The 27,987-nt window shown below is 36.2% G+C and overlaps 2 protein-coding genes across 5 annotated transcripts in view; one reads left to right on the forward strand and one right to left on the reverse strand.

Moving 5' to 3' along the window:
• Positions 1 to 12,720, reverse strand: part of PARPBP (PARP1 binding protein) — a 65,025-nt gene extending 52,305 nt beyond the window's left edge. For all 3 annotated transcript variants that reach the window (XM_036891251.2, XM_057486462.1, XM_057486461.1), the window contains exons 1-2: positions 12,568 to 12,720; positions 3,973 to 4,206 (exon numbers count right to left, since the gene is read on the reverse strand). In XM_036891251.2, the coding sequence (XP_036747146.2) occupies positions 3,973 to 4,206; positions 12,568 to 12,720 (387 nt within the window). The remainder of the gene's footprint in view (positions 1 to 3,972; positions 4,207 to 12,567) is intronic.
• Positions 12,721 to 16,497: 3,777 nt separating this feature from the next.
• The window catches only part of NUP37 (nucleoporin 37), a 58,564-nt gene continuing 47,074 nt past the window's right edge, over positions 16,498 to 27,987 (forward strand). The window contains exons 1-2 of one of the 2 annotated variants that reach the window (XM_036891255.2): positions 16,498 to 16,577; positions 17,815 to 18,014. In XM_036891255.2, the coding sequence (XP_036747150.2) occupies positions 17,859 to 18,014 (156 nt within the window). In that variant the 5' untranslated portion in view covers positions 16,498 to 16,577; positions 17,815 to 17,858. Of the gene's footprint in view, positions 16,578 to 17,796; positions 18,015 to 27,987 lie in introns of both variants that reach the window. The other variant, XM_036891253.2, reaches the window with a different exon arrangement.

Consider the following 27,987-nt stretch of genomic DNA (forward strand, 5'->3'; position numbering starts at 1 on the left):
GAAAAACATTATGGTTACTAGACTCCCCCTTCACCAAGTCTCCCCCCACAAACCCCATTACAGTCACTGTCCATCAGCGTAGTAAGATGCTATAGAATCACTACTTGTCCTCTCTGTGTTGCACATCCCTCCCTATACCTCCCCCACATTATACATCCCTCCCTTTCCACCCCTCCTGCCCAGTCCCTTTCACTTTGGTAACCGTTAGTCCATTCTTGGGTTCTGTGATTCTGCGGCTGTTTTGTTCCTTCAGTTTTTCTTTGTTCTTATACTCCACATGAGTGAAATCATTTGGTACTTGTCTTTCTCTGCCTGGCTTATTTCACTGAGCATAATTCCCTCTAGCACAATTCATGTTGTTGCAAATGGTAGGATTTGTTTTCTTCTTATGGCTGAATAATATTCCATTGTGTATATGTACCACATCTTCTTTATCCATTCATCTATTGATGGACACTTAGGTTGCTTCCATTTCTTGGCTATTGTAAACAGTGCAGCGATAAACATAGGGGTGCATCTGTCTTTTTCAAACTGGGCTGCTGCATTCTTAGGGTAAATTCATAGAAGTGGAATTCCTGGGTCAAATGGTATGTCTATTTTGAGCTTTTTGAGGAACCTCCATACTGCCTTCCACAATGGTTGAACTAACTTGCATTCCCACCAGCAGTGTAAGAGGGTTCCCCTTTCTCCGAAACCTCACCAACATTTGTTGTTGTCTGTCTTTTGGATGGTGGGGATCCTTACTGGTGTGAGGTGATATCTCATTGTATCACAGTCTTTTGAAAGGTAAATTCTTCATGTAAGGTATGAAGATGACATTCTTTAAATTTTTGCATTTTCTCACAAAATCCTTCAATTTGACTGACAAGTATCTTGGTTGAGGATAAGATTCTTAGGTCACTATCCTCTTCTTTCAGGACATGCTATTTAATTTTTTGTTTTTTTTAAATAACTTGTTCTTTCTGCCAGAAAACTTGTATTTATCTTAAGAGTTCAGGAATTTTACCAGAATATCCCTAGGTCCTTTCTCAATACAGACTAGAACTTCCTAGAGACTTACTCAGCCAATTCAGAGAAATATTTATTATAACAAAAGTAGTTATAACAAATTATTTATTTAATCATGGCCTCCTTTGCATCTGTTCCTTCTTCTCCTTGTGGAAATCCTCTCATTTGCATGTTTAATCCACTAGATCTAATCTTTAAATTTCTCACCATTTCCCTTATAATTTCTTTGTATTTTTTTCTTTGTGCCTTAAATATTTATTGTACTTGACCTTCAGGATTCTAATTTGGATCTGTATTCATCTGTTATATTGTGATAACTTTTCTTTTTCTTTTTTTTTTTAAGATCTAGAAAGTTTTATGTTTAGGTATACCCTTATATTTCCATTGAGTACTTATTATTTTCAGGGATTAAAGTTGTTGTCATATCCCTCTATCAGCTAATTTGCTGGTCATGTGTATTCTTAGCTGACTCGTCTTTCCTTGGCTGCTGGGACTTCTTCGGTGGCTGTTGCTTTTCTTCATTGCCTCTGTGTGGCCTGACTGTTGAGGTACATTAAATGATGACAGTACAAGTAATGGGAATTGAAATGGTCTCTACTTCTTATGGAACAGCAATGGAGAAATGACCAGGCTACCAGTCACTTGAGCTTCACCAAGAGTAAACCCATCCATTCAGTTACATTTTGGCTTCTTGAAGAGTCTGAGAATCCTGGCACATGCATAGAGGGCTTTTGTTGACCTTCCCCAGAGGGCTGCTAAGCTCTTCTCAGAATCTATCATTTCTGCCTCCAGCCCATGTCTCTGATGATGTCCTTCAGATAACTGAATAGTTTATGAGAAAGCAAGCTCTGGGCCAATTCTCTACTTAAGACTCTAGTTACAATCCAAGACCTAATATGCTTCCAGATGTCCATGAGCCCTGTACCCATTATCCTGAGAGGAATTAAATGTAGGAAATAAAGGGGAAAGAGGCATTGTTCAAGTCATTGTCCAGAACTTCCCTGACTTAGTTTTATCTTAATACCTCAAAATTCCTGCCTTACTTAGGCTATGATAAGTGAGAAACAAAGAAACCTTATCAGGATCATGAAATTTCAGAATCCTGAAATTCAGAAGTGTTTGGAATTTTCTGGTATGTACCTTTCAAAACACTTTTAGCATAAGTTAGCGTTATATTTAGTACATTTTTGAGAATTGATCTGGGGATGTATCTCCCTGCCCACATTTCCCTCACTGGAAATTACCCTACAGCCAACCTAAGTATCAGAGATCAAGTTGTTCATTTTCCAGGGTTTAAATGAAGAAAATGTTCAACTTGATATATTACCATCTCAGCAGCTTCCACTTCATGCCTGATGTTCTGCAGAGGAAACGTTGATTTTGGAGACATAAACCTCTTTCAGATGTAGGATCTTATTTATCCCATACTATAAGTTGATTCACTTAAAGGAAAAGACTTACTTATTAGAGGACTTAGACAGGGGCAAAGAATAAGATGAAAACATTGTGCCCAAAGACCTCAGGTAGATTATATTCTCTTCGGCTTATCAAAAGATCTTCATTGCTCCTACAATCTGACACTTACATTTGATTAGCTTCTCTAAATTAGTTGTGTGAAAAGTAATTAAAAATCTTCTCTATAAGCAAGCAAATAAAATACTGCTAGGGAGATGTAAAAAAATCTGTCTTTACTCACAAGCATACTTACCATAGCATCAGCATGCATGTGTGGGTGTGCATGTATACATATTGCACATGTGTTTTAAGAACGTTACAACAGGGCACAGGTTTCCATGATAGCCCAATGAGACAAAGACAGCAAAGTACCTGCCAATACCCACTTCCCCTTCTTCCTTAGTAACAGAGCTTCTGTTTTTATTTCGGCATGTTACTACCCAGAATAAAGACTATATTATCTATCCTCCCTAGCATCTTAGTGTTGCCATATGATTAAGCTTTGAACAATGAGATGGAAGCAAAGGAGCTATGTCTCTTTGAAAGGACAGGAGAGTACTTCCTGCTACAAGAAATACAGATATCATGTCTGAAGCTCCAACAACTATCTTGGACTACAAATGATCTTGAGGGTAGAGGTGAGGATTAAGGTGGTGAAGGAGAATAACAGAAAAATCTTAGGTATCTGATAACCATGGAGCTGTGACATTAGTCATGGATGCTTACCTTTAGACATCTTTTATAAAAGAGTGAAATAAATTTCTTTTTTCTTATACTACTGGTATTGTGGAGGTTTCCATTTCAGGCAGCCAAACACTATTTCCAAGCATCAGAATATTTATAAAACATTTTAATATCTTAGAAATACAGTAAACATTTTCTTCTAGTTAGTTACAATTATTTAGTTATTGCCACTAGTTAATTACTACTTTATTGGCATTCAGTAAATATTATGAAAAATATTTTCAACTTTAAAACAAATTAGATATACCCAACTATATTCTAAAGCAGTTTATTAATTCTAATGTAGATAAAACCAAACTGCAAGGGATGCTACTCCATTCGTTTTTAAATTTATACTGAGTAAAAAAATAGGCAATGAATATGTATGTGTGCAAAAAAGGAATAGTGTATTATCTCACATATATTGCATCATTCTATCCTCACAAATTGACCCCCCCACCTCAGAAAAATTATATTATTAATCCAGTCATAGCAATCATTTAAATTATCCATTTGGGGCTAATCTCTTTGTTAAAATATTTTTGATCTAATAAGAAGCTATTCTTACATTTCAACCAGATAACAGCAACAAAGGTCAACAAAATTTACCACCACACAATATTTCTTTCCAGTAATGACTAGCTTTCAGGTAGCTAGATTTTTCATTCTTAACATGGTCTCAAAAGCAAAAGTATTTACAAGTTACTATAAATGCTGATAGTTTAAAATAAAAATAAATCTAGCCAAATTATAATTTAGGATAGAATTGCTCATAAAAATACTCACAGGGGATATGTTGGCATCACTTTCACAATTAGAAGCCAAAATACTATATTTTCTATAAACATCAATCAGATCTAACATATTACTATTTTTTAAGAAAGCGTCATAAGTCCTCCTAATGTCCTCATAATGGTCAGTCACTTCCATATTTTCAACTGGTAAGTTCAGTTTCTCATGTAGTAAGTATTTCCAGGTCAGTAAGACATCACTGAGAGAGACTATAAATTCTCCACTGTGCTGAAAGAAAGAATGCCAAAAACAAAAAGATTAAGTTGGATGCCAGATGATTCATGAACACAACTGAGATGGGTAGTACAAATTGAATTTTGTTTAGAGAAGTCTACATTGAATTCTTGTATATTTGATGTGAACATCCAAGTTGAGCAATGGAATAATTTAAAAACAGATATAAATGAGGTACATACAATAAAACGTATAAATCTCAATGTACAACTTGATGAATTCTGGCATGTGTATACACTCATGTAACCATCACCCAGATCAAGATATCAAACATTCTCACTAATTTTCCCCCATCACCAATTTCAACCATTCCCTACCTCCAGTGGCCACCACCAGTCTATTCTCCATGTTTATGGTTCATATTTGTTTTCTTTTGTTCATTTGTTTTATTTTTTAGATTCCACATATAAGTAAAATCATAAGGTATTTATCTGACTTCACTTAGTAAAATACTCCCTAGATCCATCCATGTTGTCACAAATCGCAAGATCTCACTCTTTTTATGGCTGAGTAATACTCCACTATACAAGTATACCACATTTTCATCATCCATTCATCTTTTGATAGACATTTAGACTGCTACTATATTTTGGCTATTGCAAATAATGCCACAATAAACAAGAGTGCATATATATTTTCAAATTAGTGATTTTGTTTTCTTTGGGTAAATTCCCAGAAGTGGAATTACTGGGTCATATGGTATTTTTATTTTTAGTTTCTTGAGAATCTCCATACTGCTTTCCATAGTAACTGTACTAATTTACATTCCCACCAATAGTGTACAAATAGGGAAACATTTGATTGTGTTAATATTCAGTTTCTCTTAGTTCTTTCAGTTAATATTTTTAATCTCTTATTCAAAACTGTCAATGCCATAGTAAATTCCCTCATACCATAACATTCCAAGTGTTTGTCTGGTATGTTTTAATCATAAAACTTAAATTTTTAAAAATTATGTTGAATATCATTACTGTTTGGGGGAAGCAGAATCACATTGCTAAAACTTTGGGTCAGATAAGAATTGATTCTTTCCTGCTCATGGACACACTAAACTGTTAACAAGTGTTAAAAAAGCCATAATCAGGTTTCTTTATTTAAGTTCTTGGATGTTACTAATCAAGCAAATTGTTCTTTTTTCTCTTCTTCGGTATCCACATGATGAATTATCTCAGTGCACATGATGAATTATCTCAGTGTGCATGTTGAAGTTTGGGTTTTTTTTTTTAACTAATTACATTCTATGCCCACTTAATATCCCAGATATTAATAATGGTGCCTTCCCCAAAATACCAGCCCTAATTCAGAAAAAGTTCTTACTACCTCTTTCCAATGAAGCATGAGTAACAAATATTTTGAAGTATTCATATGCGGTTTTACAAAATGTACTATGTTGTTCTTTCACAGTTAAGTCCCCTTAATATGTTAGTAGTTTCTGCTGATACCAAGATCTTTCCATTAATTGCATTTAAAGGTGGGTGGGTATTTAAATAAAACTGTAATTAACTGGAACTAAACTGTAATATCATCATTAGCCAGGAAGAATAAAAGAGAGAAATAAAGCAGAACCAAATAATATACTATTTTCTATATATCTGACTCTTTCAAATCTATATATTTGTATCTTTTATAAAAATCAGCCACATTTTCTAATTACTCTCCAAATTTAGGACAAGGTGTCCAAACTGCCTTAAAATAATTAACTCTATACTTATCCACATGGAGGCAACTAAGAAAATCATCCTTATTGTCCATACAGGAGGGACTGTTAGAGCATAACCATAAAAAGTAATTATATTTCATGAAACTAGTTCAATAAACAAACAAACAAAAAATCAGTATGTCTCAAACTTTGGATCCATAACCAAAATCTAAGACAGATTTGCCATTTCTCAGCATTACACCAAAAACTGTATACTTTATTTCCCATCTCACAAGGGTTATACACCATAAAATTTCCAAATAGTATGTGTTAAGTAAATCCAGTTATTTAGTTTCAAAACTAAATTGTTTTATCTCAAAAATTCCTAAACTATTTTGGCATAACATCCTTCATGTTAAAAATAAAGATTTATCCTAGTGTAAATGCACAATTTATTCTCATTCTCTTGACTATAACTAGTTAAAAGGAAAACTATGCAAGCTCTTGATCTTGTGAGAATAGGTTTTGACTAGATTAACAGTGTTTATACTGGGATTGTAAAAACATTTTAAATCCAAATAAAAATGCACTCCAAATATCAGTTTTCACGATCAGGTGCCCACCATGACAGCATATTCTATTATTCAAACCAATAACAACTGATTCAGAGAGTCTGTGGTCAAATCAGAAAATGTTTTTCTAGGAAAACATGCCAGCTGGCTAATGTCTTAAGGAAGTTCAAGATGTTCAATGCTTTAATTCTCTGATGGACATAAGGATTGTATTTCACAAGAATAAAATGAGAAAAAGTCAAGACTTATACTTTTTCTGAGCACTTATACTTTGTATATTTTACCAAAGTTATTTTTCTAATTATTTAAAATTTTAAGTAAACTTTACATTTTTAACTAACTAGAATTCTTGTTGTTACCAAGAGAGAAAAGATAACAGATCTACTTAAGAGCATTAATTGGCTGTGTGACCTTGGGTAAGATACTGAAATCTGAGTTAGTTTCCCTTGTTATAAAATGAGATTGCATTGATTAAATAACACCTGATAAATGGTAGGTAATTGAAAATATCGGTTTCCTTTCTTTTTTCTATTCAAAGTAAAATTATTTGTTTGTTGGGGGTGGGGTGGTAGATAAATGAAATACTTCAAAAATGTTTTTTTCTTACTGGTTATGTCACTGTTAGATCATTTTCAAATCTGACTGACAACCACAGGTGCTGTGACTGCATTCCATGAAGTTATAAAATTAATATTTTCATCTGTTTCATCCAACAGAACATTTGTTAACATTCTTAACAAATGTTAACAGTGAAAAATAGCCTTATAAAGTAATTGCCAGATTCAAACTATGAAGCCAATTCCAAAGAATGGAAAGGCTGAAATATTATGCAACCTAATGAAGTCATAGATATTTGACATTGAATGAAGTCAATAGTCCTTAATGAATCTATAATGTTAAATTTCCAGCAGTATAAAACTGCTAGAGGTACCATATGATTTAAGCTAAAATACCTTCCCCATCAGAAAACATGCCAAAAACCTAAAATTCAAAGATTATTTAATATATCTTTACTTTTTCCCCACTAAAGCAGTTAAAAAAACAAACATGCCAATAGACAGACTAACAACTCTACTAGTCAAATTCAGTTGTAGGGACTATACATTAGGGACTCATGTTCTCAAACTTCAGAGAATTAAGAACCTAACTACAGCTCAAACACAGTTGAAAAATACAGGTGAAGGATAGAGGCAAACAACTCCACTCGTTTATTACTACATGCTGATTGTAAACATACCTGCATGCTCTAATTAGGTAAAGAGTTCATACATGTATAAATAAAACAAGAATTTCTTTAAGAAAATAAATAAATAAACATACCTGCAGACATGTTGTATGCTGTTTTATGTTGCTGAGTGACGTGAAAGTCTGAGCACTTGGGGGTGACTGAGCTGACTCACAGGGAGACTTGAAGGAAAACTAATGGTGGTGATGAACTCACCACCTCCACTGCACACGTGCACGCACATACACAAACTGTGAAAAGCTCAGCTGCAAGTCACCTCTCCTCTTCCTTCCCACCCAGAGCCAGAACTTTCACAGTGAATTCAGTAAATTAGCTAGGAGGAAATTAACAAGTAAAAAGAAACCCTGAGTGAATGCTACATAGGCATTCCCTGAAGAAAAAGTGATTTGGATTGAATATTTCAATAAATCAAAATTTTTACAATGAGAATTAAATTTTCCTCAGGATATATTCTACCTAGCTTGTTGATATACTTATTTTTCAAAAATTCACCACAAATAAATAAACAATAGGAGGTGTTCTGAATATGGTCTGTTTGATTCCAGAACAGCCCTCAATCACAATACAATAATGATTCTTAATAACAGTCTCACTTTTTCTCTCTCCTTGTTTTCCAGTGTGCAGTCACCAAGGTTTAACCTTTGGCTAGCCTATTCTGTTTACACAGTATCCTCAGAATCTATTACTTGACTTAGTACCATTTCTTCAAATTACTAAAGAAGGACAGATTTTTTTAAATGCTCAGGATTTAAACTGGAGTCTTGGTTATGGATTACAATGGAGAGCAAAGGAAAGAGATTCTACGATGACCCTAGGGTGTCTGGCTTCAGTAAGTGAGTGAATAATGGTAAATACCACTGAAACTAAGATTATGAATAAGAAAGTAACATGAAGGAGCAAACAATGTGATCTACTTTAAAAAACTGATGTGTAGAGAGTACTGGGACATTAAGGTAAAATGTCCAGTGAGTACTTGTTCATATAATATGCCTGGCATAGGAACACTGGTAAAGCAATGTAAGAGAAGTACATCTAGTGAAAGTGAGTAAAATGGAGCACACCGGAAGATGTCAACAAAGTGTATAACTAAGACACTATCTAAAATACAAACAGAACTCCTTCAAAGAGTCAGAAAGAGACAAAATCAAATCAGCAGTAAAATAAGCAAAGGATATGAACAGACAGTTTAAGAAGAAGACGTTAATGATCAAGTCAGCATTTTAAAAGATATTTAAATGTTCTGGTTATCAGAAAAATGAAAACGAAATACCACTTTTTCTCTTTTCTAATGAAATTTGACAATATCTAATGTGGAAAAAGAGATAAGAATGGTACTCTCCTACCCTGTTAACATAAATGTAAATTGTAACAGCAGAGTTGAAGATCAATATGGTAGTATCAAGTCAAATTAAAGATGATCTATCATATGACATGCTGGGTCTGGGGAGAACCTCTTGATCAGTGCACAGACATCTCATTCCAAATGCAGAGCTGTATATAATACCAAAAAACTTGAAACAGCCCATCGTTTGATGGGTGAAAACTATCAATGAGTAAAATGTCTAACAGTCAGCCTAACAGGATGACTGTTAAAATGAAAAAATAAAACCAACTTTTCTATCAGTACCTGAAGAGATCTTGAAAACAACTGTCGGATGATAAGAACAATATGCAGAAAGAACATATGTCATCTGTTAAAATTTTTAAATGGACACATTAACAGGTTGAAGGAAAGATGAATAGCTAAATAAACTGATAATCCATACAATATTATTCACTGCTAAAAAAAAATGAGCTATCAAACCATGAAAACAGAGGAAACGTAAATACATATCATTAAGTGAAATAAGCCAATATGAAAAGACTGCATTCTATATGGTGCCAACTATATGACATGACACTCTGAAAAAGGCAAAACTGTTGACAGTAAAAAGAACAGTGGTTGCCAGGTGTTGAGGAAAGGGGAGGATAAATAGGTGGATCACAGAGGATTTTGAGGGCAGTGAAACTATTCTGCATACTACTATAATGGTGGATATCTGTCATTATACATTTGTCAAAACCCATAGAATGTACAGCACCAAGAGTGTTTAGGGATAAAGGTTCAGGATATCTGCCACTTACTATCAAATGGTTCATAAAGAGTAATAATATGTATGCATTTATGTATATATACAATATATACATATGAATATTTATATATTTATATTTACATACACATACAATAATAGAAAAACAATAATGATGCATATGTGGCAAAATGCTAATTGGTGAATCTAAGCGAAGGTCATACAGGAGTTAAGTGTCTATTCTAACTTTTCTGGAAGCTTAAATTGATTTTTAACAATGACTGATTAAAAAATAGGAACAAACTAGACACCACCACCACCACCCACTCAGCATTTTCTCAAGCTCTATCTGCAGTCTCCTACCACAGGGCCTGTGCATATGCTGTTCCATCATCTTCATCTTGCCCGGACTCCTGTGCCTCATTAACCCTTCTCCTGCTTTGAGAGCTCAGGTTTGACCTTTCCAACCTAATCAACTCCCTGATCTCAAAGCATCATATACCTCTTCTCACGGCTATAATTTTGCACTTACTTGCAATTATTCTGTACTTAATGTCTGCCTCACTTACTAGGGAATAAGCTAGGCAAGAGTAATATCTGGTTTTGCTCACCATTTTAACCCCCACACTTATCACAATACTTGGCACATAGTAGAAGGAAGGAAGGAAGGAAGGGAGGGAGGGAGGGAGGGAGGAAGGAAGGAAGGAAGGAAGGAAGGAAGGAAGGAAGGAAGGAAGGGAAGAAGGGAGGGAGGAAGGAAGGGAGGGAGGGAGGGAGATGGAGGAAGGGAAGGAGGGGGAGGGGAAGGGAAGGGAAGGGGGAAAAAAGGAGGCAGGAGGGACTGAAGACATCTGTGGAAGGGAGCCAGAGATGGAAGAAATTAACATTTACATAAACAGCTGTATTGGTCCCCTTGCTGTTCCTTAAATATGCCAGAATATTTCCATCCCAAGGCCCTTCCATCTGCTGTTTCCGTTGCCTGGTAGTCCCTTCCCACAAAAATTTCCAGGACTAGTTCCTTCTTCCTCTCTTTCAAATCTTTGCTCAAATGGTAACTTCTAAATGAGGTCTTCTTGACCAGCCTCTTTCAAACTGCAGTAACTCCTCCACCCCAGACTCTACACACTCCATTGTGGCATCTCTGTTTTATTTTTCTCTGTAGCATTTATTATGACCTAAAATACTAAATATCTTATTTATCAGAGTTTTATCTGTCTCTCCCCACCAGAAGATTAATTCCATAAGAGCAGAGATTTCCTTCAGTGCTAAATTCCTAATGTTTAGAATAATGTCTAACATAGTAAAAACTTGATAAATATTTGTTGAAAGAATGGCACATCATAAGAGAATTTGCCAAAATTTTTCTATGTTCAAAATTTATCTTGATGTATATTGTTTTAAATATGTCAAACTGCCAACTACCCATGCAAAGATTATCTCGTGTTTTAATATTACATAATTCCTAATTTTTAGGTGTTAAAATATACTTCCTTTTTTCAAAATGATGGCTCTAGTAACTATTTTTCCTCAGTGGCCTTATTTGCTGACATGAGAAATAGTCAAATCTGTCAGTTTCTACTATTTTTGGAAATTATACTAGTATATAAAATCTAAAACTCTGGGAACTATTAACATATAAGATTAAAATAATTCATCAGAATGTTTTCACTATCTAGCCCAACAGGCCCAATGAAACCATTCTACTCTTCAAAACTCCTCTTCCCTAGACAAGTAAAGGAGCCAGATGCAGAGAGCACAGATTATTTCATTTCTGACACTGTAGTAAAAACTGATCTTTGGTAACTCAGCAGAAGGGAGGGTGCGGAGCTCCGAGCTCAGTGCTGATGGGAAGGCATGCGAGGCAGCCTTTGGCACAAATGTAATATTACATATCTTGACTTGGGTGCAGACTGTGGGCCTTTTTCAAAACTGCTTAAACTTACAATTAAATTGGATGCTTTTGATTAAAAAAAACAAAAAACAAAAAAAACTCTTCTTCTCTAGTCATAAGGTCCCTTACCATCTTCAAACGATCAAGATTTTGATCCTCATGGATGCTTCTTCTGAACTGACTTTCCTTACCCTTCATCCTTTCTTTAAATCATTCCCATCAAAAGACTTCCCTTCCTTTAAGTATATTATATGAAATCCAAGAGGCCTTTCCTTGCCCCTGCAGCTTATATTCATTCTTTTCTCACCTGAATACCTTTAACCCTTTACATATAGCTCATTTCAAATATTAGTTTGGTACAAGCCAACTATGCAAGAATCACTTCAGATTAAAAAAAGATTAAAAGATTAAAAAAAGACAATTTCCAGGGACCTGGTGTAGATTAGGAGAAACAATTTCCAAGATTGGGGTACAGAAGCCAAGACGTTTTTAAAAGCCCTCCCAAATAGCCCTGATTCGTAGTCTGGCTTCAGAATAACTAATCTATACCACAGAGTCTGAAATTAGTCGTAAAATACTACAATTACATTTAAGTAAACATTATTTATGTGTGCTTTCTACAACTTTTTAAAGAAAGAAAATCTTTATAATAAAAATTTCTAACCATAATAGTCACATTTATCTTAAGACTTTAAATTAAATACCAAATGTGCATGTCCTATGTTAAACTATACATACAAAAGCCTTAATTTTGAAACAAATAATTTCAAATCCGATCATAATATTTTGACAACAGACATCCAGGAGCATTTGTAAAAACAGTATGCTGATATAAGGGGGCATATTTTGCCAAAAAGTTAATATAATTAAGGTTATTAAAATGCACAACAATCAAAATCCACTTAAAAAAAAAGTTTACCCAAATATAGTCTACTAACCTGCTTGTTGTTTTCTGCCATGGAAAGCTGCAATGCCAAGAGCATGGAGTCTGCACCACACACAGTAGTTCTCTCAGAGTCACAAAAAGTGTGCCAATTCCTTCTGAACTCTTTAATCATATCCAAGACAGACTTCTGATTAAGCCCAGCCATCCTCTTAAAGTAGGACAGAATGCAATGTTAAAAAGCCTTAGTTTAATTGGAAATTAATATTTAACATATGTAAGGATGCAGAGCTAGAGAAAAATAAGTAAACGAGAGGTCATTTCCTACTTAGTAAGATTGTTTTTAATTAAATTTAGGAAAACAAAATAATACAACTTCTGCCCTATCAGATTTTCCTCTAGTTTTCTTAAGCCAAATCTTTTGAAACAACAAAATTCACTCTCGGTATGAAAATTCATACAAAACTGACACACAAATTCTGCAAACCTATAAGTAAAGACATAGCTAATTAATCCTATATTTTGAAAATATTTGTTTTGAGATAGATGTAGCATCTGTGGTAGATTGCAAGGGGAAAAAAAGCCAATTTCCTCCCACCCCTATATTGTCCCCAAAAAGGTGGTCTGTTTTTCCACCCCTCTATGACTCTGGGTCAGCCTTGTAACTTGATTTGACCCACAGAATGTGGCAAGAATGACATCATAGCAGTTCTGAGTCTAGACTTCAAAAAAGTTAATACAGCAGGCCTGACTGTTATCCTTTTAAAGACCTGCTTACAAGGTTAGCCCTTGGCTGGCATCTGAGAACTTCTATTCAGGAGGATTTCCAGCAAGAGCAGTTCACTGCACCTAAACTGTTTGTAGAAACAATATACTTTATGCTGAAAAATGTTTTCCTTCTGAGTCTGGAATATTGGAACATAGAGGATGCCTACATGTTCAGCCTCCAGTAAAAACCCTGGGCACTGAGTCTCTAAAGGGCTTCCCTGATAAACAGTTTGCATGTGTGGTCGCAACCTGTTGCTGGGAGAATTAAGGACACCCTGGGTTAGTCCACAAGGAGTGGACTTTGGAAGCATGTGCCTGATCTCCCCTGGACTTCACCCCATGCACTTTCTCCCTGTGCTGATTTGCCTACTATCTTTTTGCTAAAAGAAATTATATCCACAAGTACTACTATATAATGAGCCCTCTGAGTCCTCTTAGTCAATCCTGGAACCTAGGGGTGATCTTGGGGGCCTCCTGACACAATGCCTTACAGCTTCAGCTCTTTCTCTCTTGGCTACTCTCAGACTGCCACATGAAGGAGTCCAAGCTAGCCTGCTGGAGAAGCCATATGGAGAAGAACCAAAGTGTACCAGCTGCCAATACCAACTCACAGACATGTGAGACAGGCCAGCTTAGACTCTCTAGCCCCAATCAACACACCAGATGAACTGCCGCCACATGAGTGATCCCAGGAAAATCCAGCAGAACCTCCTAGCTGAGTCCAGCCCAAACTGCTGATCCACAGAATGATAAGCAAATAAAGTGAATGGTTGTTTTAAAGCCACTAAATTTCCAGATGGTTTGTTACACAGTAATAGACAACCAATAAAGAGGAAATAATTAGGGGCTTTCTTGATGCCAGATACTTTTCAAAAGCTTAATATTTATTACTTCATTCAATCTTCATGAGAGACTTATGAGGAAAGTCTACTATTATCTTCATTTTACATCTGAAGTGATGTTCATATGTCAGTCAGCTAGCAAATGGCCACAGACCTAAACCCAAGATGCCTAACTCCATAAGCTGTGCTCTTAAATCCCTATATCACATAACTTCTGATAGACAAAAGCCTTTTAAAATAATTAGATGTAGTTCCAATGTTTTACATACCCAAGCCTATATAAGGCAGCCAATTCCTTTCTCGGAGTTTATAGACATGGCTACAAAGATTTTTCCCCCTACATTCTTTTAAGTACCCCAATCTCCAACATATTCATATGCCAATATCTTATTTTCAGTGTTTTACTATAGACATCCCTCTATTCCCTCTTTCTCTTACCTTTTTCTTCTTTTTATGTAACATAAACAGAAACTCAGAATCATCTTTTTTTTATGTGGCATAAGTATCTTGGGTTTGTATGATCAAGAAAGTGGGCATATGCCATTTACAAAATAATTTATAGGCATAATCAGTGAGGCATTTTAAAGATACAGGTACAAGTCTACAAATTAAAACATCTCTATGAATGTAAGTCCTAGTAAATAGCTAAGAGTTATATTTCTCTTCAAAAAAATCACCCTCATCTCTTGAAAGAAAAAAAAATGAAGTAAAGCTTCAGTGATACAATTAGTTTGTCTGAAATAAACCTTAGTAAACTATTTACTGGTATTATTAAAGGTACTATGGGTCCAGATTGCTAAGCATGAAGACTAATCTGGAATTAGACTGTACTGAATCCTGGCTCTACCACTTGTTAGTTGTGAAATCTTAGTCAAGTTATGTTACCTCTCCCTGCCTCAACTTCCTTGTACTGAAAATGAAAATAATAGTTCCTATCTCACAGGGTTTTGTGAAAAGTAAATGACATAAATACAGGCTAAGCTTTTGGGACAGTGCCTGGAGCATATAAAAGCCAACAGTCTCATCAAAAGCAGTTTTTGGAAAGAACCAAATAGTAAATACTTGAGGCGTGCAGGCCATACAGTCTCTGTCACAACTACTCAGCTTGACCTTGCAGTATGAAAATTGCCATTGACAGTGCATGAACAAATGAGTGGAACTGTGCCTCCACAAAACTTTATGGAAACTGAAATTTGGATTTCATATAATTTCCACATGTCACAAAATATTATTCTTTTTAAAATGTTTTGTCAGCATTCAAACATGTAAAATCCATTCTTAGCTCAGGAACTGGCTGCACCAAAAAGGCAGTGCCGCTGGTTTGCCAACCTTTGGCTAGGCTCAGCTCTTCCAGTAGCTGGCTGGCTGTGACCATGCAATACTCTCTACACATGACTGCCTGAGTAGAGGTGTCATCACAAAGAAAACAGGAAGAAAACCTTCCAGAGAGTTATGAGAAGTCAATGAGACAATGAACGTGCAAGCACTCTGAATGTCAGGCTGCATTATACAAGAACGTAGTAGAAGGCGGCAGCGATAATAATACTTGTTTTTTAAAAACTGAATTACAAGCTGCACTGGAGCAAATATTGTGGGACAGGAAATTGTCACTGGGGAGGCAGTGTGAGATGGTTAAAACAACTACATATTTAAGTCGGATAAACCAGGACCCACACATCCAAGCTCCCCCATTTATTAACTATATTCCCTTCGGTATTCAAAGTCGCGGAACAAAAATGTTTTCATGTGTAAAACACGTGAGATATCTCCTACCTCATAAACTTGAGACGTTAGTGGGACAAGTAAATAATCCACCTAGTGCCGGGCACTTGGTAGGAGCTCAATAAATAAGGGCAGTCTTTGCTGCTGTCACTGTCAGAATGCAGGTCCTAAATGTTGCTTGGGAGGATACAACAGGGAGACGGCAAGAGTAGCGTTATTGGAGTCCGCGCACATCTTGGGGCTCAATCCCCAGTATCCTGACTAACTGACGAGTTTAATTAGGCCTCTACGGGCCTGTCTTCCAGTCGGCAGATGATCCTCAGGCCCTCCCCGCTCATCCATTACTAGATACTGTGAACTCTGTTCAACAGCCCCAGACCCAACCACGCTCCAGTGTGAAGCCACTGCACAAACAATGGCGCTCTGCTGTCACCGAAAAACCTTCAAAGGCCGCAGCGTGAAACACCACTTAGAGTGTGACAGGAAGGCGAGGGAAAAGCTAGACTCACCTGGTTCGGGAGACACCCGGAAAGTGCACTCAACTGAACAAAGGTCCTATCGGTAGCAGTCCTGCGGGCTTTCGAGTCGTCGCGGGCTACATTTTAAATCTCGCGGGAGGGCCCGGGAGCCAATCGCCGTTCACGCCCCCTGACCCGGAAGTAGAGGCAGAGCGCGCCGCCGCAACCTCCTGCGGAGACCTCCTTTCCAGCTGGCCACTTCCCTCAGCCCTCCGGTGCGTATCGCGTGGGAACCCTAACGAACGCAGCTTTGCTACCTGCGGTCCCGGGCTCCCACCTTGTTCCCTGGAGTTCCTTCTCTCCCCGGGCCGTTTTCCACCGGTTTACCTCCGATCTCGGACTTAGGGAGGTGGCAGTGGGGTCTCGCCGGACTTGCTTGGCTTTGGGAGAGACGTCGGTGCTCTTTTCTCTTTTCCTCATTCCGACTTTCCAATTTTAGAGAGGCAAGTCCAGCCTCCGTGTATGGTGAGATCCTGAAAATGTAATGAGACTGGGCACTACAATGAGCAATAGGGAACCGAGGTTCCTGACCTAAAATCTTTTCGCACTTCCCACCTCTATGCTTCTGAGGGCATCTCACTTGCCGATTACCCTTTAAGAAATGTCGAGTTCCCGATGCCCACTCGTACAGTTACTAGTTTATAGACAACCTGGGGTGGGACTCTTCTAATTCGCAGTAAATACTTATCAAATAAACATTTGATGTGTTCTTATCGAGCCAAACTGCGTTCAATTAAAAAAAAAGTCTTTAGAATTCTTAAGTCTTATCTGGGCATGAGGCCCAGAGTGCACATCAGACTCTGACGGGTTGAAGTTTTGTGCCAGGTTTTACGAATATTATTTTTCTGTCACATGTTGGCAGACCTTCCTCCAGATCCTCTATTTTGTATCTGCTTATGGCACCTTTCACACAATCATGACTATCCCTGGATTGTGATCTTCAAGGCAGAGAGCTGTGGTTTTCTTTAGTTTTCTTCTGTGTCTAACACACTGTAAAGTCTTTCAAATTCTGGCTTATGAGTTTGACATGCTAGCTAACCTCAAGTCTTTTGATTTTCTCATCTGTTAAATAGGGACCATAAGTAGCCTCTCCCTCTTAGGTTTGTGCAAATATTATGTGAGATAATGTCAGTAAAATGCTTAGCATGGCATCTGCAAATGGTGCTCTGAAAATGTTAACTATCTTTAATTTTTGTGAATATATTTACTATGAAAGTGATTTCATCTTCAAGTACTCACTATATCTTTTAAATCCAGACAGAAATTTATGGCGATTTATTCTGCAGGTATCATTCACAAAGTATGTAAATAAGTACTTTAAAATTTTATTGAACTGTCTGTGGCATTTGCAATGCCATGTTCTCATTTTTATTAACTCACTAAAAGTAACTAATACCTGGTAGTTTCTAACTGTGTCTGTGTTGTAATCCACAGTTTCATGATCTTGTCCAGAGGAAAACCATTTTATTTTTACAACTCAAGTTTTGACGTACAAGATGAAGCAAGATGCCACAGGAAATGCTGCCTACACTGTGGATTGTGAAGATTATGTGCATGTGGTAGAATTCAATCCCTTTGAGAGCGGGGATGCAGGAAACCTAATTGCATATGGTGGCAGTAATTACGTGGTCGTTGGCATGTGTACATTTCAGGTTGGTGTACAGAACTGCACTGAGTGGCAGTAAAGATATTTCACTGACAAGAAAACTTACATAAACTTTGAAAGTATATTGAGTTTGAAAGTAAATAAATAAATAAATGATATGAATAACTACGAGACATTCTCAGTGATATGAAGAACTGCAGAGACATTCCCACTAATGTATACTTAAGATTTGTGCAAACATTAAATAGGTAATGGAAAAGAAGGATATAAAGGCTTCTTTTTTGCCTCATAATAAGAAGTGGAATATTCTGGTAATTGAAGTTATGATTAACTGAATTAATCATGTATGTACAGGGAGAACACCAATGAAATGAGACCAAATTACTTACTTAATCCAGTTTTTCTATATCCCACTTTGACATAGAAAACAACCAACATTGAGAACCTAAAAAATAATCTTCCAGGAGTATAGCTGATATTCAGCTTTCCTATTAATATGCTCTCATACTTTTTATACATCTAAAGCATACATCTGGAGTATACAAAGTATGAGACCATATTAAATGAAGTAGTTTGATATAGCCATTGAGAGAGTGAATTCTGGAGCCCAAGTGCCTAAGTTTTTAGTCCTGCCTAACTTCTTAATAGTTATACGACCTTGAGCAAGTAATTAACCTCTCTTCTATAAAAATGAGGAAAGTAATACTTAACAGGGTTTTGTGAGAATGTAACGAGTTAGTATGTGGAAAGTTCCTAGAAGGCATCTGACAATTACTACATGTATCTGTTTTAGCTGTCATTGATTTGATCAGTGGTGACAGGCAAGGCACAGCCCCGTATTTAATCACCAAAGTAGGATTACTTTGTAATGAGCACAACCATGTTTTCTCACAGGAAAGCTAGTTCAACATGTAAGAGACCAAATAATGTGGTGTTCAACCCTGAGGAATCTTTGACTAATCCTTTGTTTACCAGAATGTTGCTCATAGAACAATATTTCTCAAATTAAGTTAATCAGTGAGGTAATTTAGCAGTGACCAATCTTCAAAGACTTGAAATAACTTTATCAGTAAAGTAGTAGTTATAAACACTATTTCCTCTTTTACTCAGGAGACAGTTCAGTATCTTAACAGTGTTTTGACATAAATGCAGTTTATCATTTTACAGTGCAATGAGTATATAAAGATAATAGAAAATTAGACTGCATGTATTTTTGTCCTAAGGGGAAAGTATGAATTAAACTTGAGTTTAATTGTTGGTGTCTGAGTACAATACAAAATCTCTTGCATTATCTCACATTGTCTCATAGGTTTAGATAGGAATTTCTAGCATTTAGGCTAAATATGATCCTCAGCTTGACTTCAGCTAGGCTACCAGGTTAGGATCTTAAAGTCAAATGCTTAAGACAACTCGTGAAAAAGACTGAGTGGAAATCATTTTTCTAGTGCCGGTTACTAATCTACAAAAGAATAAAGCAGCCCCCTACAGTGAAACTAACTTTTTATTTCATTGCTTTTAAAATTAATAGCTGGGAACATAGAATTGTATTCAGAAGTATACATTATCACTAGTGTATATTCAACTAAGAAATGTTGAGGGAGTAAGTCAAGAAGAAAGAAAAAGGTTAAAAAGGCAGAGGTAATGAGTGGCAGAGAGAAAAAATGGGAGCAAAAGGAGGGAAATATGACAAAATGAGAAAAAGAACAAAAATACTTGTATTGCTCCATTATGGTTTGTGGTTATATGCATTGTCCCTTTTGATCCTCAGAGCTGTGAGATTGGTAGTATAGGTCTTCTCCCCAGATTGGGTTTTCATTAATTTGGAAAGTAATGAACACATACTATGTACCAAGCACTGGAGGTACAGGTAAACAACTGTCCCTGTCCTCATGGAGTTTCCATTGTACTTAAAAGAAGTTCAGGGATTTGTATAACTAGTAAATGAAAATGCAAGATCTAGACCCCATTTGTAAACCCCTCCTCTTTTCCTTCTATGCTGCTATTCAGAGAGGATGAAGCTATAGTTCCAGTAGTTCTGAAGGAGAATTCAGTTCCAATAATTTACCCTTGGGGAACTATATAGTTCCCCTGTTTAAGTTATTTCTTATCTAATTAAATACTATTAAATATTGCTCCTATTGTCTTATGCTAGAACCTTCAAGTTCTATTGCACCTTATATCATGCCTCCCTTTTTTCTTGAGAGAAAACTAACTAAAAATATAGAAAGATTTCCACATTCCTGCCAGAAAGGCAATGCTCATTCTAATACTGCTAAGAAAACACTGTCATACGGCAAATTTGAATTTCTCATGGTGTTCTTTTGAATGTGGTAGAAATTGGAGCTGAATGATAGTACTATTTATTGGTGTTCTATATTTGTCAAATTTGCATTAAGTGCAGATCGGGTGCTGGGAACTCATGAAAATTATGTTAAAAAAGCAAGGATCTTCCCTCAAGATGTTTAAATGTAGAGCAATGCAATAAGAAAACTGCTGTTAAGTCCTATATTGTAAAAGGCAAAGGAAGCATGTAAGTTTCTAAGTCTTTTCAAAGGGTCACCGATAATGAATTGAGGTCTCTACTGGGGCTTGAATGAGAACTCTTGATTTAGGCAAGCACTTTCATTATATATCGAACATGAAGCCGAGAAGGATACCAAATGCTTTGGATGACAAACTTCATTTGACAAATATTTATTGATCACCTATCGTAAGCCAGATTCTAGTCAGAATGCAAATATTGTTTAATAGATTGAATTAGTGGGCCAAGTTGAACAAGCTAGCTAAAATTTAATAAAGAAAAATGTAAAATCTTAAATAGACTACTAAAGCTACAAGGGAGAATCGTGATTAGGGTCTTTTAGTCACCTGGATGTTCACCATGAATCAGTGCAACGATTAAACTGCCGAAGGGAACTAATTCAGTGTTTTCCAACAGAAATATAATATGAGCCACAAATGTAAATTTAAATGTAATAACCACATGATGAAACAAAAAGTGGGTGAAATTAATTTTAATAATGTATTCTTTCACCCAGCATATCAAAATATACCTTATGTGTAACCAGTATGAAATATCGTTAGTGAGATACTTTATACTCTTTTTATAAAAAGTCTTTGAAATCTGGTGTGGATTTTGCACTTTAGAAAGTGTACACATCTCAGCTTGAATGAGCCACATTTCAAGTGCTTAATAGCCCCGTGTTTCTGTGGATACCATATTGGACAGCATAGCTTGGTGTCCTCTGAATTCACAGTGCTGCTGCATGTTTCCTTAAGTTCTCATCAACATATTCAGAGGAGATAATGTATTTGAACACAAGCTTCAGAAGAATATTAAAACGTTTAAAACTCATGTGAGAGGGATTAGACGCAGAATGGTTAATGTATTTTGTGTTGTCAATTCTCTTTGAGTGGTCTTGATGATAGTGCTTTAAAACCGATGCTCAATCTGCTTCTTGGAGTGTTCTCCCATGTGGGAGATCAGCAGTGGCCAAGTCTTGGCCATCACTGAATTAGACTTACTGTGTGGTTCCTGAGAGCAGAATTTTTATATTAAAGAGAACTCTTTTAGTAAATAGAGAAACCCCCACATTGAAAAGCTCCCCCAAGAAGTAGCTAGTTCCCTTGCAGTGAAAGTATTCAGAGAAGGGTTGTACAAACTCTTTCAGATGTTTTACTAGAGATTCCAGCATTAGATGAAGGATGAGGACTAGGTAAACTTTACAGTCTCGTCCAACTAAACTTCTGTATTTGGCCTTAAATGGGTAGGAGGGCCTGCCAATTTCAAACCCTTAGAATAGAACTTCATCAATCTGGCTTTGACCCAACCTCAAATATGCTGGAGCCTTATATAATGACCTGTATTATAGCAAGTTTTCCAAAGTTTCTTAATTTCCTGCCTATACAATACTGCCTACATCCCAAACTAAACCAAAAATACAATTCATCTCTGCCTATACCACACACACACTCTGGCCTTTTAGTTGGCTCAGTGGCAGGCATTGCTGCCAGGAAAAAAGTTTCACTAGGAATACATAAAGCTCAGGCTATACAATCCCTGGGATTTCTTTATCTTCATGACCACCCAATAAGTCCATATATATTTTTGGTAACAAATTATAGCATCTATTGACAACATTATTGTTACAGTAGGAACATAGTATTTGTTTTGATGGTAAGAACTTCATTTTAAAAGATTGATTTGTCAACTCTAGAAAAATAGATGTAACCCAAAGTATGAAGTCAGCTATAATTAGGCACCTCCTAACCTTATTTTAAAATTGCTTAGTCATTTCTGCCTTGGCATATCTGGCTGGTAGCTATACAGTTACTACTCACACACAAATTATGAAGTAATAAAATGTGACAGTAGTTTTCTTTCCTCCATTACTGTTTCTTTTTTTCATTTATGAAAAAACTTAGTTGTTCACCTGAAATTTATGTTCAAGGCATGTCTGATGTACATAAAAATATGTAATATATTTGTGAAATGACTTTGCTAGGGTTCCAAAGGCTGTCCTGAAAAAATCAAAACATCCAGTAGGACTCCATTAAATACATATTATAAAACTTTACATTTAGATTCAAAATGAGTGTAATTCTTAGAACAAGTCTTCAAATAAGTCCTATCTATGTAGATATGTATTCCATTAATATTTCACCTGCTCTGGATTTTTTTCCTTGATGAGATTTTATAATCCTATAAAAAACTCTTATAAAAGATAACTATTGTCTTTACAGAAGATTCCATGGGCAAATTTATCATGAAAAATTTTGCTTTGAGTCTAGACCCAATTAAGGTATTGATTTAAATAATAAAACAATTATTTATTTTTAAATTGTGATATTTTAAGCTTACAAAGTATATTTTAAAATATGTAATATCAGTATAAGGTATAAAAAATAATAATTGGTCCCTGTATTGCTACAACCTAGCTTAAGAAATTAGCAGTTCCTTTGAAGCCCCCTAGGTATTCTTCCCTTACTGCTTTTCCTTCTCTCTCCCAAGAGGTGACCATGTCTGAAATTTCACGTTGGTGATTCCTTGTTTTTCTTGAAGAATTACCATATGTGTAGGTGTTCAAATCAATATATTGTTTTTCATGTGTTAAGCTTTACATCAGTAGAACTATTCTGTATTAGGTTTTTCCACAGTTTGCTGCTCTTAACATATTTGTTAAATTCCTCCATGTCAGAGTTCATTTATGTTCACTGTTGTGTACTGTTTTGTAATATGAATATATTACAACCAATCTATTCCTCTATTGGATGTTTGAATTACATTTAGTTCTATTGAAAACTGTGAATTTATCTTATGCCTTCTGTTGTGGTTTGTTACCCCCTCCTCTCATTTTTTTCCTCCCTGGTGGTTTGGAAGTTTTACATGCTATTTCTCTTCTTTAAATAGTTACCAGAGACACTTTAACATGCATAGTTGATCAGACAAGGTCAGAATTAGTATTTTTAAATTCTTCATGAAGAAAACAAGGACCTTAGACACTTGAACTGTTCTCTCTACCTCCAGACTTACATTGTCATATTTTAGTTCTCTATCATTTTTCTTTTCATTTGAACCCACAAATTCAGTGTTGCTCTATGTGACTGGCGTTTGTTTAGAAATACCCACCTGTTTGCCTTTGATTTTTTACTCTCTGTTCTTACATCTCAAGCCTTCCTTCTGGGGTCATTTTTCTTCATGCGAAAACATTCTTTACTATAGGAAAAAGCTTACTACTAACATAAAGGGCCAGATAGTAAATATCTTAGGTTTTGCCAGTCACTTCAAATTTCCGTTGCAAATTATTCTTTGTTATTCCTACTACTTAAATAAATAAAAATGGTTCTCAGCTCATGGGCCATACAAAACCAGGCCATCAGCCATGAGCCATAGTTTGCCAGGCCCTGCTTTAGGAGATCCTTCAGTGAGAGTTTATTGATCTTAACTCTCGATTTTTGTTTTTTCTGAAAATACCTTTATAGTACAGTTTTATCCTTGAAAAACACTTTTGTTGGGTCTGCCATCTAATTTTTTTCCTTTCATTGTGAAGGTATTATTCCACTGTCTCTCTGTATTTTTTATTCCTGCTGAGAAGTCAGTGGTTTTTCTATTACTCTTTTATAGGAAATCTGTCTTTTCTTTCTGACTGCTGTTACTAAGATCTCTCTCATTTTCTTTCTCAGCCTTCTGTCCCTGCCGGCCTTTCTCCCTGCCACTGTCCTGAGAGCTCGTGTATGTGTTCTGAAGTTTCACTATGTTGTACATAGCTGCAGATTTCTTTTTATTGAAGCTGCCTGGGATTTATTGTTCTTTCTAAATATTTGTATTGGTCTCTCACAAGTACAGAGAAGTCTTTGCCATTATCTCTTCAAATAATGCCTTTTCCCCCTTCCATATATTTACTCCTTCTACAACCCAAATTAGATATATTATGGAACTTATCACTGAATCCCATTTAACATCTCGTTGTTTTCTCTTTACTAGATTCTGAGATATTTTTCAAATATGTCTTCCAGGTGCTCTAAGCATTGATTTTTTTTTTCCTAGTTGGTATATTCATCTGAAGTCTAGTTTAGTTTTTAAAATCATCCTGTCATTTTTTGATAATCTCTTTTTCTTACTCATTATTTTTTACATTTCCTTAAAAATAAATCTTTTTCATATCTGATTTTTTTTTTATTTTTATTGTGGGTTTATCATAGATGGCCTTTATTATGTTGAGGTACTTGCCCTCTATTCCCATTTTGCTGAGAGTTTTTATCGTGAATGGATGTTGAACTTTGTCAAATGCTTTTTCAGCATCTATGGAGATGATCATGTGGTTTTTGTCTTTCTTTTTGTTGATGTGGTGGATGATGTTGATGGACTTTCGAATGTTGTACCATCCTTGCATCCCTGGGATGAATCCCACTTGGTCATGGTGTATGATCCTTTTGATGTATTTTTGAATTCGGTTTGCTAATATTTTGTTGAGCATTTTTGCATCTACGTTCATCAGGGATATTGGTCTGTAATTTTCTATTTTGGTGGGGTCTTTGCCTGGTTTTGGTATTAGGGTGATGTTAGCTTCATAGAATGAGTTTGGGAGTATCCCCTCCTCCTCTATTTTTTGGAAAACTTTAAGGAGAATGGGTATTATGTCTTCCCTGTATGTATGATAAAATTCCGAGGTAAATCCATCTGGCCCGGGGGTTTTGTTCTTTGGTAGTTTTTTGATTACCGCTTCAATTTCGTTGCTGGTAATTGGTCTGTTTAGATTTTCTGTTTCTTTTTGGGTCAGTCTTGGAAGGTTGTATTTTTCTAGGAAGTTGTCCATTTCTCCTAGGTTTCCCAGCTTGTTAGCATATAGGTTTTCATAGTATCCTCTAATAATTCTTTGTATTTCTGTGGGGTCCGTCGTGATTTTTCCTTTCTCGTTTCTGATACTGTTGATTTGTGTTGACTCTCTTTTCTTCTTAATAAGTCTGGCTAGAGGCTTATCTATTTTGTTAATTTTCTCGAAGAACCAGCTCTTGGTTTCATTGATTTTTGCTATTGTTTTCTTCTTCTCAATTTTATTTATTTCTTCTCTGATCTTTATTATGTCCCTCCTTCTGCTGACCTTAGGCCTCATTTGTTCTTCTTTTTCCAATTTTGATAATTGTGACATTAGACCATTCATTTCGGATTGTTCTTCCTTTTTTAAATATGCCTGGATTGCTATATACTTTCCTCTTAAGACTGCTTTTGCTGTGTCCCACAGAAGTTGGGGCTTAGTGTTGTTGTCGTTTGTTTCCATATATTGCTGGATCTCCATTTTGATTTGGTCATTGATCCATTGATTATTTAGGAGCATGTTGTTAAGCCTCCATGTGTTTGTGAGCCTCTTTGCTTTCTTTGTACAGTTTATTTCTAGTTTTATGCCTTTGTGGTCTGAAAAGTTGGTTGGTAGGATTTCAATCTTTTGGAATTTTCTGAGGCTCTTTTTGTGGCCTAGTATGTGGTCTATTCTGGAGAATGTTCCATGTGCACTTGAGAAGAATGTATATCCTGTTGCTTTTGGATGTAGAGTTCTATAGATGTCTATTAGGTCCATCTGCTCTACTGTGTTGTTCAGTGCTTCCGTGTCCTTACTTATTTTCTGCCCGGTGGATGTATCCCTTGGGGTGAGTGGTGTGTTGAAGTCTCCTAGAATGAATGCATTGCAGTCTATTTCCCTCTTTAGTTCTGTTAGTATTTGTTTCACATATGCTGGTGCTCCTGTGTTGGGTGCACATATATTTAGAATGGTTATATCCTCTTGTTTGACTGAGCCCTTTATCATTATGTAGTGTCCTTCTTTATCTCTTGTTACTTTCTTTGTTTTGAAGTCTATTTTGTCTGATATTAGTACTGCAACCCCTGCTTTCTTCTCGCTGTTGTTTGCTTGAAATATGTTTTTCCATCCCTTGACTTTTAGTCTGTACATGTCTTTGGGTTTGAGGTGAGTCTCTTGTAAGCAGCATATAGATGGGTCTTGCTTTTTTATCCATTCTATTACTCTGTGTCTTTTGATTGGTGCATTCAGCCCATTAACATTTAGGGTGACTATTGACAGATATATACTTATTGCCATTGCAGGCTTTAAATTCGTGGTTACCAAAGGTTCAAGGTTAGTCTCTTTAGTATCTTACTGCCTAACTTAGCTCGCTTATTGAGCTGTTATATATACTGCCTGGAGATTCTTTTCTTCTCTCCCTTCTTGTTCCTCCTCCTCCATTCTTCATATGTTGGGTGTTTTGTGCTGTGCTCTTTCTAGGAGTGCTCCCATCTAGAGCAGTCCCTGTAAGATGTTCTGTAGAGGTGGTTTGTGGAAAGCAAATTCCCTCAGCTTTTGTTTGTCTGTGAATTGTTTAATCCCACCGTCATATTTGAATGATAGTCGTGCTGGATACAGTATCCTTGGTTCAAGGCCCTTCTGTTTCATTGTATTAAATATATCATGCCATTCTCTTCTGGCCTGTAGGGTTTCTGTTGAGAAGTCTGATGTTAGCCTGATGGGTTTCCCTTTATAGGTGACCTTTTTCTCTCTAGCTGCCTTTAAAACTCTTTCCTTGTCCTTGATCTTTGCCATTTTAATTATTATGTGTCTTGGTGTTGTCCTCCTTGGATCCTTTCTGTTGGGGGTTCTGTGTATTTCCGTGGTCTGTTCGATTATTTCCTCCCCGAGTTTGGGGAAGTTTTCAGCAATTATTTCTTCCAAGATACTTTCCATCCCTTTTCCTCTCTTTTCTTCTTCTGGTACCCCTATAATATGGATATTATTCCTTTTGGATTGATCACACAGTTCTCTTAACATTGTTTCATTCCTGTAGATCCTTTTATCTCTCTCTGTGTCAGGTTCTATGCGTTCCTGTTCTCTGGTTTCAATTCCATCAATGGCCTCTTGCATCCTATCCATTCTGCTTATAAACCCTTCCAGAGTTTGTTTCATTTCTGTGATCTCCTTTCTGGCATCCGTGATCTCCCTCCGGACTTCATCCCATTTCTCTTGCGTATTTCTCTGCATCTCTGTCAGCATGTTTATGATTCTTATTTTGAATTCTTTGTCAGGAAGACTGGTTAGGTCTGTCTCCTTCTCTGGTGTTGTCTGTGTGATCTTTGTCTGCCTGTAGCTTTGCCTTTTCATGGTGATAGGAATAGTTTGCAGAGCTGGGACGAGTCATATCTGATTTTTTATATAATGTCTTCGCTGGTTTGGTTCTTCTATTTGTGTTTGTGGCACTTTTCATATGTAGGAGTTTTCATTTGTAGGAGTTCATGCAGAAAGATCATATTTAATTAAATCATGTGGGTACTTTTTAAAACCTGGGTGGAGATAGTTCAACTGAACAGAATTTGCCTTTGTCAAGTGCTTGGGGCCACTACCAGCTTGTGACCATTTGGAAATAAATTGTCATTTTCTTCAGCATATAGTTAATGTGAATTCAAGCACCAAATTCATCATAGGGCCAGCTAATGGTTGAAATTTCTCACAAGTGACTTTTTCTCTTTCTTGGCC

The sequence above is a fragment of the Manis pentadactyla genome, chromosome 10 (genome assembly GCF_030020395.1).
Source record: "Manis pentadactyla isolate mManPen7 chromosome 10, mManPen7.hap1, whole genome shotgun sequence".
Lineage (NCBI taxonomy): Eukaryota > Metazoa > Chordata > Mammalia > Pholidota > Manidae > Manis > Manis pentadactyla.